The following is a 15763-nucleotide window of genomic DNA, read 5'->3' as shown; positions in this document are numbered from 1 at the left end:
GAGTTTCTCAGTTATCAGTGACTTTTCTACACATAGACAGATAAAGAGGGAACCTGGCTGAAAGATTGCTCACTCCAGAATTAGTGCCAAGGATCAGATCTTCCTGACCCCATCACTAGGAAGATCCGTTCCCACATTCGTAGTGTGCCTATGTGCTGGAGATTTTTCTGTTTCATTTATCATTTGTGATGGATGAAGTCACTTGAAATCTGTTTTTGATACCAAAAGGTTATTTGGCTTTTTCTGCCTGTGTTGCAGCTGTTAGTGTGTTTCATGTGTGTTATTAGCACTCTGTAGCAGAATGCCATTTTGTGCCCAGTAGGGATTAACAAAATTGCTTCACCCTTTCTGTAAGCTTGCCTGCAGTTCAAGCTGCTTAATTTTCCATGTGGTCTGGTGTCAGCCTCCCATTGTAAATTATCCGCCCTTGCGACCACAACCTGATTTTTCTTACTCCATCCAGTGGAGCTACTGACGAGTAAAGTTTAAGAAGTCAAGTTAATGTTAGGAGGATACCTGTGAGTATTTCATGGTTGCACGATTTGTACTTATTTGGTAAGCTTTGTAAGGCTGCTTGGTTCCCTCAAAATACGTGACCGTAGAAATCAGTTGATTTGAATGCAACCTTTTTTTTCATCTGCAGTCCCAGGAGGATTCTAATTGCAGTGTTGCCTTGTGACTGTGCTGAATTAAGAAACAGAGCCGAGCTGAAATTCCCAGACCAAAAGATGCGATGGCTACTTTTTTATACTTTTCTTCTAACAGTATCTGGCAATATCTAAGTCTTTTTGCGTTGTGTAAGTTCAGTGCTTTTGAAAAAAAAAAACAAAAACAAAAACAAAAAACAAAAACTATTTTTTAAAAACCTATTAGAATTTAAGAAAATAATCAGTCCTCTTCCCCCTTATTTGCTCACTTTCTCCTTCTGTACGTTTAATGTTGTTAACTGAACATATTTGAAAACTTTCAAATAATGCACCGTTTTATAGACAAAGGAGTAAAAACCCAACAAGCTCATACTCTGCCTGTAGGAGTGTCAGTTAACGTATGGCAATTTTTGCATGTGTAATATGTAGTCCATCAGCTAAGGGGAAAAGGGGAGTGAAGTTACAGATGCTAAATAAAGACAGGATGAGATTATTCAAAAAGACAGGAGGAAGGATTTGGAGCAGAGGATGGAGGATAGGTGGTAAGAAAGACCCAACCATAAGGGTCAGCTTAGCTCCCACTGAATCTGCACGTTATCCCAGAATTACGGCGGTGTGACATCCAAAGCCTTCTCAGGGGGACTGCTTAGCTCAGAGGGCAGCATGGGATAAGGCTCAAAGCATGGACAAGAAAAGGAGACTTTTGGAATTCAACCAGAAAGCAGAGTGAATGACAGCAATTCTGCTGCATTAGGTTGGTATTTGGAGTTGCGAGCTTTGTTTTACCTCTGGACTCCTTGATCTTGCACAGTCCCCTCAGAGCAGTTGTGAGCAACAGAGGGTTCAGGGTAAGTTCCTATCCTTGAGCAGCTGCACTGGTCACGTGCAGTTTTAGTAAAGGCTGTCCCCAGGGTGAAGGTAGGCTGGTGGAGCTAGCAGCTGGTCAGTTCTCCTGGGAGATGTGTCCTCTTCCAAACCTCACAGGAGTAGCCATGCAAAGTGATTTTCAGTGGCTGTTAGGAAAGCGACACTGAACGTGCCATAGATACGACCAGGTAGCATTTTTCCCTGGCCGTGCACTGATGCTGTGTCTGCAGAGCTCTGTTTGATAAAAATCTGGGGCAGCTGAAGGACAGGCAACCTATTCTGGTGCCGGAGAAGGTGGAGGTGTTCCTCTGCTACGTGGGGAAATACTGGTGCATGCTGAAACTTTCATTAAAAAGACCACTGACTAGAAGATGTAAATATGATGCTTTTTTTTTTTTTTTTTAAAGTAACTCACAAACAGAGGCAAAACTAGTAATGAGCTGAACAATTAGCTTATCTTTTACCTTTCTAGATACTCAAACAGCTACAGATTCATCTACAATTTAAAATTAGTCTAGAAGAGGATAAAGCATTGATTTGAGGCCATTACACTCTTCCTGATTGGTTTATGATATTATCTTAGGGAAAGAGTGCCTTTCTTCAAATTATCTTAACCTTCACTTTATTATCATTGCTGGTCAAGTTAATTGTTATCTCTGTCAGAGATCACAAACCCTCCGCAAATCTGATTGTATTTTCTTACTTGTTTTTATCTATTGAAAGGTGAAGATGCATTAAAAAAAAAAATGACCTTTGATGGCAGTTTGTTGCAGTGAGGAATCACAAACAGATTTTCAGTACAGCAAGTTTCTGTAAAAGTCGAGTGATGCCCATGAGTCTGTACAACACATCTGAAGTTCTGTATGTACTTTCGGGTTTGCTTTTGTTCCGCGTGCGTCTTTTCCTCTCTCTTCCCAGTCGTCATTTCGAAAATGTCGGAGGAACCACGGCTGAGTGTTCTTCTGCTCCCACCTGTGCTTTGGGATGCGAAAGAATAACATTAGCACATAGAGGCCTCCACTTCCTCTTGGCTGCATCTGGACCATTTTATTAGGCAATCCACTGAGCCCGTGATCGGTCTGAGAGCAGCTGATGATGAGCAGTGCCAGGATATGGTACTGGGCTGCTGATCAATTCTGCATCTTTCAGAAGACTTAAAAAATTAGATTAATGAAGCATCACTCTCATAAGCCACAGTCTCACCATGAGGACATTAGGGCAGCCACATCTGTACAAAATATCTTCACCAGCAATCTTTCACCCTCTGACAAATCTTTTCTTCTTGAAGGTAACTGTGGGTGGTCTTCCTTTGTCTAATTTCTGTAAATTCGGGACATCACTTTCTAGTTATGCAGCTGATACTCGTGTTTATGTGAATGGCTATTTAAAAAAAGGAAAGATCAGATGTTTGTTGTTTCATTTCAACATAAATCAAACTTTGTATTCACATAGCAATTCTAGTTTAGCCCCAGGAATAGCTTTAGTATTGCTAAGTGTCTGGAGAGTATTGACTACAGAGACAGGGTTTTAAGCAGGCTGTAATAGTTTCTACAGCTGCTAACAGTTCCTAGAAGAAAGGCAGTATTATTCATCGGTGTTTAAAATGTGCATGACTTGCATTGCACAGAAGTCAGATTGGGAGAATGTCAGATTTTCTTTCTGAGATTCTGCCAGGAAAGTCTTCAATAACTGGAGAAATTCTTTTCACTGGTGAAATCAACATGCAGCACATTGTGTTATTATAATTGCTTATAGCTCACCATGAAAGTTGTCTTTGTATGCGTGGATGTACGGCTTGTACTGTTTTGTTTTTATTTATTCTGCATTCTTTATTATAATGTTCTTTCCTTTTTTCCAGACCAGAAAGATTGTTATTGAGCTTTCCACAAAGCTGAAATAACGCTGTGTGTGAAAAAAATGTTAACAATTTGAAGAAGTTATAAAAATTTATAAGTTGACTGAATACTTTGGAGATTTCTGCATATTTTAATATAAATAGGTAATGCAAATGTTTGTTCTTTGCATTTAGAGGTGGGTCTCTGTTTTCTAAAGGTCTTGTATATAAATTTGATTCTTACAATTACATTAGAACAAAACGAGTATTTTTTCAGGTTGCATAATAGGAAAAAATGTATTTGCAAAAGACACAAAACATACATGGTTATCTCTGAATGTCATATAGCCACGAAATTTAACATAAATAGTATCAGTTGTTTGAATGACTTCATTAAGTGAAGTTAGGGGACTGTGTGTTGCAGTCAGCTGAGGTCCTTCCATTCAGTTCCACGGGTCCGGGGTTGGCCCACAAAGAGAGAGACCGTGCTGCATCTAGCTGAGAAATAAGAGGAAAGGAAATTGTATAGATATCTTGAAGTTCCAGATTGTGCTGGTAGAACTTGCATAGAGATTCAGTTACGGAAAATCAAAGATGTAGGAGTTATGTTAGATGAATTTTGTGTAGCAGTGAGCTCAGGCTTTATTCATAACTGGAATAATGAAATAGAATAAGAGGGTCCAAAAGAAAGAAAGGAGGAGTAGAAATTGGTGAAAAGAAAGAGGTGAGTGATAGATCACAGGGAGGTGAGCAAGGGCCTAAATGGTAAGACAGGTTTAACAAAGATTACTCCAAATGTTAACAAGTCAAATGTTACGATCCACCAGAGATGCTCTCTGGGAGAATATCTGAAAAGAAAAAAAACGTGCTGCTTGTTTTGGTGTTTATTTTTTATTTGGGAGGGGACGATGGAGCGGTGTGAGTTTTGGGTGGTGTGCAGAAGGGGTTTAAGATCTGCTGAATGAGAATGGATGTCTGTTTCTCCACAGGCATTGCAGCCACTGGGAATGGACCCGGAGGGCTGTAGCTTTAGTGGGGGCCCCTGGACAGCGCGCTGCGTGCAGTTGGCATTCTTCACCTGTGCTTCTGAGTTACCTCTTCCAGTTCTGTTTTGTCCAAAAGGAATCCAGTCTGCGCACCTGGGGCCTGCTCTGTGATGCACAGTGCGGCACGGTAAGTGGGACAGTTGGGGGGCCATCCTCAGAAGCATGCTCCAGCTCTGAACATGAACACACCCTGTGAAACTTGAGGGCAGGAGTGGTGACAGGGCAGGGTATGCTCAGAACCCACCAGTCCATGTCACAGCTGCTGGCAGCGCGTAGAGCTGAGAGCAGCGACAGCCATAAGGAGTACAGCAGGTGAAGAGATGGCAGGGATCCGTACTGCAGGGTGATCACTCTGGGAAAGAGGAAGGGAGGCTGATGGATGCAAGTCTGCGTAGGTGTGTTAGGAAAAAAATAAAAAAGACACCACCCCCTTAACACACATCTTAGAAGAAGGATTTGGGGGCGGTTTTATCTGATGAAACAATGCTGTCCAGTGAGCACATTCATGCCAGAAGGGGAAAAAAAAGATATTTTAAATCTAGGCAAGGTAACAGAGAAGTTAGCTGAAGTCCTGCAGTGTCTGCCGTCGACTCAGGATAATGAATTGCTCAGGAAGGTGGGTGCCTGCCCTAAGGTTACTGTAATTCAGTACTTCAGTACGGATTCTGTCCTGTCATACTGGTCATGAAATTTTGAAGGGGCTAGCTGCATATTGCAACATCAGCACCATTAAGAAGCGTGCCAAACTAACACACAAGAGTCCCAGGTTTGGGATGTGCTGTTTTTTATAGATCTTTTTCTCAAGACATCCTGGCACGTGCTTTGGTGAGTTGAAAGGCTTCGCTGGTCATTGTGACCAGTGCAATGAAATAACATTGCTGCTAGCTGGTGGTTTGCTCTGTAGTAAGCTGCTTCTAATTTTCCAAGGCTGCTTTCCAAATGGCTATCACTATGGTAAATGAATCCAATCACTGTGGTAAATGAATCTTTTTAAGCCTATACTCACAAAACTAAATTCAGTTCAGTAAACTGTTGATTCTCAAGTCTTTTGTGAGTAGTTTTCACTGTAACATTATCTTGGATCATTAATTTTGAGTGTTAAAAATGAATGATTGGTAATGGGGAGTTATCAAAGACTCATTTCCATGTTCCCTGTCAGTATGCCACTTCATACTGTGTTTATTCTCACAGAGCCTGTCATACAGAAGTACCATTTTACAGAGCACAGACACAGAGAGAATTAATGATGTGCATAAGTCTGCGTAAGGAAATATGTTACAGAACTGCTCTTGGGTTTTCTCAGCTTGCGATGTTTAGCCACTGGACTGGCTCTCCTCGTGCTCTGCAGCACAGTTACGTTCCTTTCTTGCTGTGGCTCTTGGTCATCCCCTCCAGCACAGCCAAGGAGGCTGCCACAGATACGGCGATCAGGTGAGTCTACACGTGACCAGGTTATATCAAGTAATGTAATGAATAGCTGAGGCAAATAAATGTGTTACGTACCAAAGTATAAGGCGTTTATGTATGCCAGTACTTTGAAAACACTTTGTTTAAAAGAGCTATTATCCTTGCTTGAAGCGATAGGCATGCACAACAGTTTGGCTTTTGAACTTTGCTAAAATTATTTGCTAATAAGATTTTGGCTTATGAAAGATGATGAAATGCACCAGCAGAACACAAATATCTTTACTAGATCTTGTCAGTAATTGTGAAGATAATTTTTAACAATGTTAGGATTTTCCAGGCCTCTTTCAAAATGACTGTGCTGCCTTGCTAAATGTGCTGATTGCTGTATGCCTTTGTCTAAAGAACAGTTGGCCTTAATTGCTTCTGAGCAATATTTCCTTGGAAGCTCTCAGATAAAAGGCAACACAGAGAAATCTGAAAGAATCTCTACTTAGAAACTGGCCATGTTCAATCTGTAAAGTATGTAGATTTTTTCTTTTTTTTTCCTGGGGAAAGGCAGAAGAGGGCAATAGGTGCAGGATGTGGAGGGAAGAAGCAGTGCCATGACCCTGTAGCATTGCTGCATGTTGAGTCACGGAGTGACATTTAAACAATTCTCATTGCACCCAATATGAAAAACTATGATGCATGTCAAACTGCTGGTCGTCCTAGAGAAAGATTTAGGAGAAAAAAGGTCAAGGCACCAAATCCATAGGTAGTCTTTCCCATGCTTCCAATGTTGGGGGAGCGTACCAGCAAAACCTCAAGCCAAATGGTTCTTTAATGCCTTTTTTTTTTTTCTTTTTTTTTTTTTTTTTTTTTTTTTTTTGAGGGAATGAATGGCTCAGGACTTTCCATCTTTAGAACTGGTGGTTTCCACACCACAGTGATTCAGCCAGCATGAACTCTTGACCAAATCCCATTTTGTTTCCTGGCTTTATTTTTCTAAAATATTTTACATTTAGCAGGGCATAAAGGCCTCCCTAGTAAGTGGTGGAGTAAGAAGGAGATCTGTGCTCTTTTTACTGGTTCTCTCTCTCAGAGGATGGATCTCTGTGCTTCTGAAAACATTGCAACTGAAGCAATTAAAAAGAATCACTGAATTTTGACTAAAACTAAGACTAAATCCTTATGTGGTCTTGGCTTTTTGATGCTGTGTGTTTATGTGGAATTCCCTTTGAGGTTTAATAAGAGGTCTGATTTTTATTTGAGGAATATGCCCTGCCTGAAATGTTCTAAGGTTTAATCAGTGTGTTATTACATGGGAAGCCCATATACATTTGTTTAGTTGCTAGATAAATAGATTAGTATTGATGACAATTTCAGAGGATAATAGGTTGTTAAATTAATGTGGACAGCCTTGTTCCTTTGCCTCATTGGATGTTTTCTGATGACTGAATTCTCTGGGGCACTCTTTTTAAGGACTATGCTGGTGGTTATCCCAGTTTCTATGTAAGTGGTAGGTTCAGTAAGGACCTAGAGTAGCTTGGCTCTGGGGTGAGAGAGAGATGCCAGACAGGAAATCTATAGCCTTGGAAAGCTACAAATAAAAGAAATTATGTTCTGAAAATTAAAAACATAAAATGTTCTTTCAAAAGTTAATATGTTTATATAGATCCATTATCCCAAATGGTACATCATGAGTAATAAAATACTGCTATAATAGTTTTGAGGCCTAAGATGCAAACAGATTACAGTTCACCTCTGTGAAAACACAGCATTATTTCCTTTAATTCCTTCATTATTTCCTTCCTTGCATCCTCTTGTTATTCAACAGACAGGAATATAGGTATGTCCAGGTTTGTTTCAGAGGCCCTTTTGTGCATTGACCCCCGTTGTCTGCTTTGTTTTCCACACTACTCTCCCATCTCTCTATAATTTTTTCTCCATTCTCCAGTAATTCATTGCGTCTCTGATTCTACATGGCTGCCTTTGGCTATGGGCTGAGACAAGCTAGTTGCATGAGGCTATCCTTCTTTTCAAGTGCCAGTACTTTTTATATGGTACAGGTCATCCAAAACGACCTGTATGGTATGTATAGATGTATGAGTTTGCTAATAACATTGCTGCTGATTAACAAAAAGGCAAGTCACAAAAGTTTCCATACTAAGGTTGTCTGCTCAGTGAAAATTCAGCTTTTTTTTTTAGTGGATGTGCACTGAGACAAGGTTTCATAACATAATCATGTAGTGTTTTTTTTTTATTGTTTGTTTGTTTTACCTTCTAGCACAGTCTTTGAATAGAGAAATCAGTAGGGAGCTGGTACAGCTATTGCTGCCTGTGTTGGGACTTGAAGTGTGGCTCTGTATCCACCTCCACATGGCACTGAATATCATGTCATTTTGGCCTTGGATGAGTCTATGGCTGGTCACATTGCACATATTGCATGTGTAGCCAGAGGGGAGCAGGTAAACATCCTTGCTGCTGTGGCTTTGGAATCATTGATAATAGATTGCGTTGCTGAAGTCAGTGATATAAAACCAAATTAACATCTGTAATTACCTGTGAAACCTCAGAATTTCACGTTCCAAAATGTGACAGACAACCACCTTTCTGCACATCATTTTCTAGTGTGTCTGGTCCAGTGTGAATATCTTGTCCAGGAGTGGGAAGCAACTGCTATACCAGACGTGGATGAAAGTATTCAGTTTTCAACCTTATGGTATCCCATAAATTTTCCATAAAATCCCTTGAGTCCTCTTAATATTCTCAAAATGCTATACAATGTTTTGTTGCAAAGCGAGGATCAGTTTATTCTCAGTAAGAACTGTGTAAGTTTTTATGTTCATGTTTCGTGATTTGCAAGTTATAAAGTATCATCTGCTTTGTTCTTCTGAAAAAAAATGCTTAGCAGCAAGATGGTATTCTCAAAACTTTGATAGTTTGCATGGGAATTACTTGCTTCGTGCAGACTACTCCCGAGGGACTTTTCAGTTATCTTAGGCAAAACAAATGATTTAATTATTTTCATCAAACTTGAATCTTTAGCATATTCCTCCCTTTGAATGTGAAGCCTTATATAGCCTTGATTTTCTTCCTGAACAGGGTGAGATAGAAAAGAAAGAGAAATTATTTCAGCTAAGTGAAAAATTCACACACAAGAATTTTTCCAGAGTACCTAACCTCTGTTTGCATCATATTGATGATGTGCTTACTGTTCTCTCATATTTATGTACCTTTCATATATATATATATATATATATATATAAAACGAAAAACAGCAACAACATTGTGAAACACTGTTTTGTGAACCATTGTTGGCTTGATGGGGTTTGGCTGCTTTCAGTGTTTTTTGTTTGCACGAAAGCCTGAACACTTCCAAAACAAACGCTCCTGAGAGAATGTAAACTTCACTTTCCCTGAAGACCGTTCTGTGAAGCTCAGATGCTGGCTTCTTTTAAGTACTTTTCCTGTTAAAACTGAGTTACACAAATGTTGAAACTGAGTTACACAAACGTTTGTGGACAGTACACAGAAAAGGTGTGCACAGAATACTTAAGGTAATGAAATGCAGGAATGGTCTGCAGCATAGACTTTGGTTCTTAAAGTGTGTCAAGCTCTTTCTGTACCTGGAGATGCTTACTGTGTAGGATCTTCAGACACATCAAAGATGAAACTTTTACTTAGTCAAGTGCTGGAGGAGACACTGGTTTACAATCTGCATCTCTCAGACAGCTTTTTCAGTCTTGTACCTGCTAGCAAGAGGTTCCTGTTCTTCAGACTGCTGTTACCTGCCGGAGCCGATAAGGGCAGTGTGGGATACTGCACTGTATGTGATGGCTGTTCACTGCAGCTGGTTCCTTCTGCTGCTATCAAAAGGTGGCTGGCACCTTTTTGCTTCCCTCATTGATCTAAAAGCTCAGACTTCAAAGCATTAACTGAATTTCCTCTTCATGCATTGCGAAGTCAGGGGTTGCCTTGAAGAGGATGTGTTCCATGCTGCTCATGAGAAATCTGGCATTTGTCGCAGAGACAGCACGTCACTAAATGGTCTTCTTGAGGAGGATCCTTCAGGATATGATCCTGTCATCGCCTGCTAGCGGTACAGCCACAGGTGGGGCTTAGTTGTCACTGGTGCAGTGCGTGCCTGAGCCAGCGGGGCAGAACAGCACGGGCAGCTGCTAAAGCAGTACAAGGCCCTGGATTAGCCGAGGCTTAAATGCTTTGCTCTGTTACGGCCTCACCGCTGCTCCCAGGGAGACAGCCCAGACCTCATGTGCTGACGGCCAAACCACCCAGCCTGAGGACTGTGATGAGGCTGTGGCCGTACTAACTGCATCCTCTGCCTCCTGCTGAAGGCCTCTCATTCAGCAGCGTGTAGAAATACCTTTCAATCAGAAAAGCATGTGTAATCTCACACAGCTTCATGGCATCTCTCTGCCTGGCTTTAACCTTGTGGTTCCGAAGGTGGCTTCAGAGGGCGTCCAGTCCCCCAGGGGTTCGGTGCCTTGCAGCCTTTGAGGAATGGGTGAGGTGTGGACGGGCAGGACATGATTGGGTTGGGTCAGAGGCGAGGAACTGGTAGGAGAAGCCACCTCTGTACCAGCTCCATTTTACCATTTTTCCCCTGAGGGTCAGGGGAAAGTGGGTAAGGAGGACCTGGACCTCTAGATGTGGAACTAGAGTGGGGAAGGGAAGAGCCAGGTGCCAAGGCATGGAAATCTGGCAAGAACCTGGGATAAGGGCAGGGGGTAGTGTCTTAGGTAGTGTCTTAGAGTGGAGGGATGCTGAGAGATGATGGGAGTGGGGCTCAGGAGTGAAAGGAGGAAAGGACACCACGTACTTGCAGAAGTACAGTGTGTGCTATCTGGTACTCACTTGCACCCGCAATAGAGAGATCCTGTGTGGGTCTGCAGTTTTGAAAACATCTATTTATTTTGTCTGCCTCCATGATTAGGAGGCCAATTTAGGGCTTATCTGCTTGGGGAAATCCCTGCAAAATAGGCTAGGGTATGAATTTACAGCCTACTTAAAGACCCATCAGAAAACGCAGTGTAAATTCACACTTCAGCTTACTTCACAGGAACTCCCCCGCAGAAACAAACCCTCAGAGTCACCTCTGTACCTCAGTCTGCTGCTAAAAGTGAGTGGAATCTTCTCAAAGTGTGGGCCTCCAATTCCATTTTTATAGCTGGGTTTTTCTGTCTCTTGGGTTTTTCTGCAGCCAGTGTAAATCACTGTAGCTTTGCTGAGGTTGGAGAGCTGGGTCACTTCACACTGCTCAGGATCTGACCCTTTGCCTCAAGTAACCTTTTATTATCGATTGGCTGGAGGATATTTTCCTTTTTACTGGCTTCATTATTGAGCTGTTCATTCACTCCCACCACTGCTGATGTCTTTTTTTTTTCTTTCTTTCTTTTTTTTTTTTTTTTTTTTTTTTTCCTGTGAATTTTGTGTTGTGTTTTTCCTCCCATGTAATTTCCTAGTAGTGAACTAGTGACAGAGTGGGCTGCTGGTATTTCATCTTGTGGCTGGAGAGGTCAGGCTGCTTCTGATACAGACAAACACTCCATTACAGTAAACTCACAGAAAGTTTCCTTTTCAACCTGAAAGGAGAAGGAAACAAACTCCACCAATGGGCTTTCAAGAATTATTTCTGTGAGATGAATTCACACTAAATGCCAGTTTGGTAATATTCTGCATAGAGAAGGAAAAAAAGAGAAGACATTGTATTTCTTCTTTCTCTCTTCCTGAGCAGATTTGACTTGAGTCTTGGGTTAGATTAGATTGTAATCCTACAGTGAAAACACCAAACATTTGCACTGTGCATTATTGAAATTGGTCATTGCTGATGTCCAGATAAAAGAGCATAAAGGTCTAAACCTTCAAAGTTACTTGTCTGCTTTTGGTATTTAAAAAAACTTGCTTCTCATCAGGAAGAACTCAGTGATGAGGCAGATCCGTAGTGCAGAGATAAAGGACCTCAGCTCTGAAGGATGGCATCACAGCAAATACTCCCTGCTTCACCTCTCCAAAGCTCTGAGCCAAACCCGTACATAGTAAGGTACATGAAAAGCTGATGGGACGCTTTTATTCCCTCCTCTTTTGCTCATCATTTTTCAGTGTTTACAAAAGCATACCTGGTTGCCCCATTTGACTGTAACAGCAGTCCATGGCATCGAAACCCTTCTGGCAGATTGCTGCCCTATGATGTGGTGCCCTCTGTGGAAATTCAGTCCTGCACACAGCCACAGTGCGTCTGGAAATCCCTCTTTGTTGGGCCTGCTTTGTTCATTGGGGGAGTTCTGCACAAGTGATTTTTAGGTTATTTTTTCATTCAAGTGCATGTCCAGTGAAAACCTTTTTCACCGGAGAACTGAAGTCAGGATTTCTCTACAGATGCCATGCTGAACTACTACTGTGCTATTACTGTGTTGAGTTTTTTTTTCTTTTTTTTTTGTTTTTTCTCCATATTTCTTGGAGTTCAAGTATTGCAAATATATTTCAAGAAATGAAATTTCATACACTGTAAAATTCTAATACCCACAATAACCACCAAGTCCTGTGGATTCATACTATCTGTTATTCATTCTTCTTTTGAATGACATTCATTGGAGTAATGTAATTTCTATAGAGAACATTATCAAACTAACACACATGTAATCACCACTATCCTGGTAGTAATGCATGTCACATGTTTAATGAATGCTAATTGCCCTTTGACTGTTCTTTGTGGGGTCTGTTAAGCATCCATCTCATTCTTTATATGTCAGTAGTCCAGATAATTCAAAAGGTTAAGTGTAATTAGCAGGCGATAGTAGCAGTAGTACTGTTCTTTCGAGTTACATATGGAGAGTTGTTTGCACGCTTGGTGCCAACTGCTTGAAAGGTGAGGTTTATTATCTGGTTAAAAGGAACTAAAATGTAACTGGCCATCTCTACAAGATAATGAAACATTCCTTGCTGCAGTCTACAGCAAGTGTAAAAAACACTGTCCCTGTCTCCTATATGGCAATTTGATTTAAATATATTAGACCGCTCCAGGGTATACAGAGGAGTCTAATCTGGTATCTGTGGTGCAGTTGCATGTACCCAATATTGCAGTGTTCACTGTGTATGGAATAATTTGACATGTAAAATGTGCTCCCTGCTTCTCAGGGGAGAGACAAATGTAACAGCGTATTGTCTCACTGCTAGCTGCTTGGACTTAGCTGAATTCCCTGTTATTACAAAGACATGAATAAAATTAACCTAAGCATAGAAGGAATAGGAGCTGCGAGATAATAAATATTTATGTCCCAAACTTGACATGGTGTCATAAATCAATAAATTTTGAAGAGATTTAATTCTTCTTTGTGCCTAATTACTTGACCTGTGGCACCAGTTTGCTTCAATTTGTTTTTGTGGTAACTTGTGCAATCTTACGCTTCCCCTTTCTACAGAAAATTTAGTATTGTTTGCTGATTTCCTCTTTAAATGCACTCAAAATTCCCTGTTTGCTAAATTAAGAAACCAGTAACGTGGAATAAAAAAAAGACACACCACATTTCATTGCCTAAGCTGTGATTTGTGGACGACATGTGTTGTTAATTATTAAAATCTGTGATTATGCCAAAAAAGTAATGTTTTATTTTCCCTATCATTCTGGTACTACACTTACATGGTTTTGCATATTGAAAAGCTTGGTTAAAAAGTATTTACAAATGTGGCTAATTTAAATGTGGGATCATATTATCAATTGAAAAATTTTATTGGAAAGAAGGCTTTGCAGTTGAAGCTGGCCTGTTCCTTGAATGAATATTGCAAGGTCCACTGTGGACCAAGCAAAAAGAAAGTCAGTTATGTGGGCACACGTTTGTGCTAGGTGTAAGTTACAAACATTGCATGCACCTGGCATTCTTCTCCCATCTTTCACACCCTGACTTTTACTATTTATGTAATACTTGTAGGGAAGAGACTGTCCTCTTGCTGCTCTTGCTCTGTGGTGTATCCATCTGTAGACAGCCTGGCTAATTTATAAGTCCTGGAATCAGGATCCTACAAGGAGTTGCCCAGGATAAACCACCATAAGTAGTGCTCTCTAAGTATTCACTTTGTTACATAATAAGAGTATTTCAGTTGGTGGCATACACTTGAACGTGTCTGATCTTGTAAAAGCTGTTTGGTGAGGGATATTCTCCTAAGCATGGGGAGCCTAGTGGAGCAGCCAGTGCCTGGCTGCCTGGCATTGATCTGACTCAAATGGAAACACGTTTTCTTTCCAACTGTAGCTGAGGGAGGCATTTACTGTTCTGCTTCAGCCACAGGGTAGGTATGAGCCCAGCCAGATTGGTGTCTCACTGCTATTGCAGTCTCCATGCCAACTGTATGTTTAAAGAGATCCTGGTTGCTCTGGTCAAAATTCCCATTAAAAAAGAATAGTTAGAATTGTTTCAGAGGGAGAACAATCCACAAGTCCGTGATCAACAAAGTGTTAAATGAAGAGTGATGTGTGTCTCTTGCAGTCTTCAGACCTACAATAAGCCTTTCCAGAGGCTGACTGTGCCATATTTCATCTAGCTACCTGCTTTATGTGTTCGGAATGAAAATGCACAAAATCCCATTCCTTCCAAGGAGATAAAGGGCCATGTCACACCACACAGCTGGGTGTTTCAGAGCCACTCAAACTTGATCCAGTCCCTAGGCCTGTTTCACTGTGGCTTGAACTGCCCCTCTCAGGGGCACAGCAGAAACCCTTAGTGCAAAATGGGCAAGATCACTGGAGCACAAGGTCACTGTGTGCAAATCTTGTACTCTGCAGGACATTGCGGCTCTCTTAGGTCATTTCAGCTTCCTGACAGTGCTGCTGTTGCTGAGAGAACATCAGCAGCCTCTCTTTTGTGCTGTGCCCCTTCCAAGAATTCTGAAGCCAGCGGAAGGGAGTCTAGCTGCTTTGACACTGGTGGAGCTGTGTTCTTCCCTGCCACTTCCCCATCTGTGCAGCGTGAGTCCAAGCAGACTCTTTACAGAAGGGTGAAAGCACTGCAGAAGCCAAACCAAGGAAATAAGTCAAAGCTACATTGAAAGGACAGGGTTACAGGTGTTATTCTAGACAGAAAATTTCACAACGCATACCAAGACCACACAGCAGAAATCAGTTGGTTTCCAAGCCATTGGTCCAATGGTTCCTTTTCCTCCTCTCTGTTTGAAAACGTGCATAGCATGGGATCTGGCAGCTGCCTTTGCATTGGGCATAGATGAGATGCACGTTTACCCACAGGGAAGCTGTGGCACATTTGAGTGTTGTGTTGAACAGCTGTTGGCTTTTTGTGTTATTGTCATGAATATCAGTGTTGTTTGATTACTGCTTTTATCTTAGTTTTAAACAGTTATTGGGTCAAGAAGCCACAGTTTGAGTTCTTTTTTCATTTGTCTTCACCATTAGACACATTCAAAAGACCATCCCGATAGGATATATCTCATCCTACTTGAGCTGTCAGGAGGCTAGCAGTCCAGTCCAAGCGAAGTGTATGAGCTCTCTCGCCTTCCTGAAGCACTTTTCCTTTTGGAAATAAAAGCCTACCGGTATGAAGATGCTCTGCAATGAAAGTTTGTTCCTCTTCCTGTGGGACATACCTGCACCTTTTAGATCACTGTTTCTTTGTTCATACAAGGTAAAGCAGGGGCTGCATCAGAGCGAAAGAGACCATTTATACTGCGAGATAGCATGGTGCAAACAGGCATTTGTTGTGAATAAGCATTGGAACATAATTACAAATATATCTTTACAGCTTATGAAAGGTATCTTTTCTCTGCATGAAAGAGAGCTACTGTGAGTCCACTTCCACCATGGTCAAGTTATTCGCAGTGTATAATGTGAAAGACAAGTCTGGAAGTTTAAGATAACTTTTGAAGAGAATTAAACTAGATTCAGTACAGCTGTTTATAGTAAGGTAATGTCTAACAACAACTGCAACACAGATATCATTTCAAGAGTCTCTGTT

The 15763-nt window shown here is 41.2% G+C and overlaps 1 protein-coding gene across 2 annotated transcripts in view; it reads left to right on the top strand.

Annotated features, from left to right (window-relative positions):
- The window catches only part of LOC311440067 (uncharacterized protein), a 131587-nt gene that overhangs the window by 14138 nt on the left and 101686 nt on the right, over nucleotides 1-15763 (top strand). The window contains exons 5-9 of one of the 2 annotated variants that reach the window (XR_014695190.1): nucleotides 3373-3513; nucleotides 4338-4521; nucleotides 5586-5825; nucleotides 11717-11844; nucleotides 13730-13846. Coding sequence is in view for 1 of the 2 variants with exons in the window: in XM_084526496.1 (XP_084382622.1) it covers nucleotides 4505-4521; nucleotides 5586-5825 (257 nt within the window). In the remaining variant the exon portion in view is untranslated. Of the gene's footprint in view, nucleotides 1-3372; nucleotides 3514-4337; nucleotides 4522-5585; nucleotides 5826-11716; nucleotides 11845-13729; nucleotides 13847-15763 lie in introns of those variants that run through there. The other variant, XM_084526496.1, reaches the window with a different exon arrangement.

The sequence above is a fragment of the Aythya ferina genome, assembly GCF_964211825.1.
Source record: "Aythya ferina genome assembly, chromosome: 7".
Classification (NCBI taxonomy): Eukaryota; Metazoa; Chordata; class Aves; order Anseriformes; family Anatidae; genus Aythya; species Aythya ferina.
The sequence above is the reverse complement of the archived record's forward strand: the minus strand, read 5'-3'. Positions and strand labels throughout refer to the sequence as shown.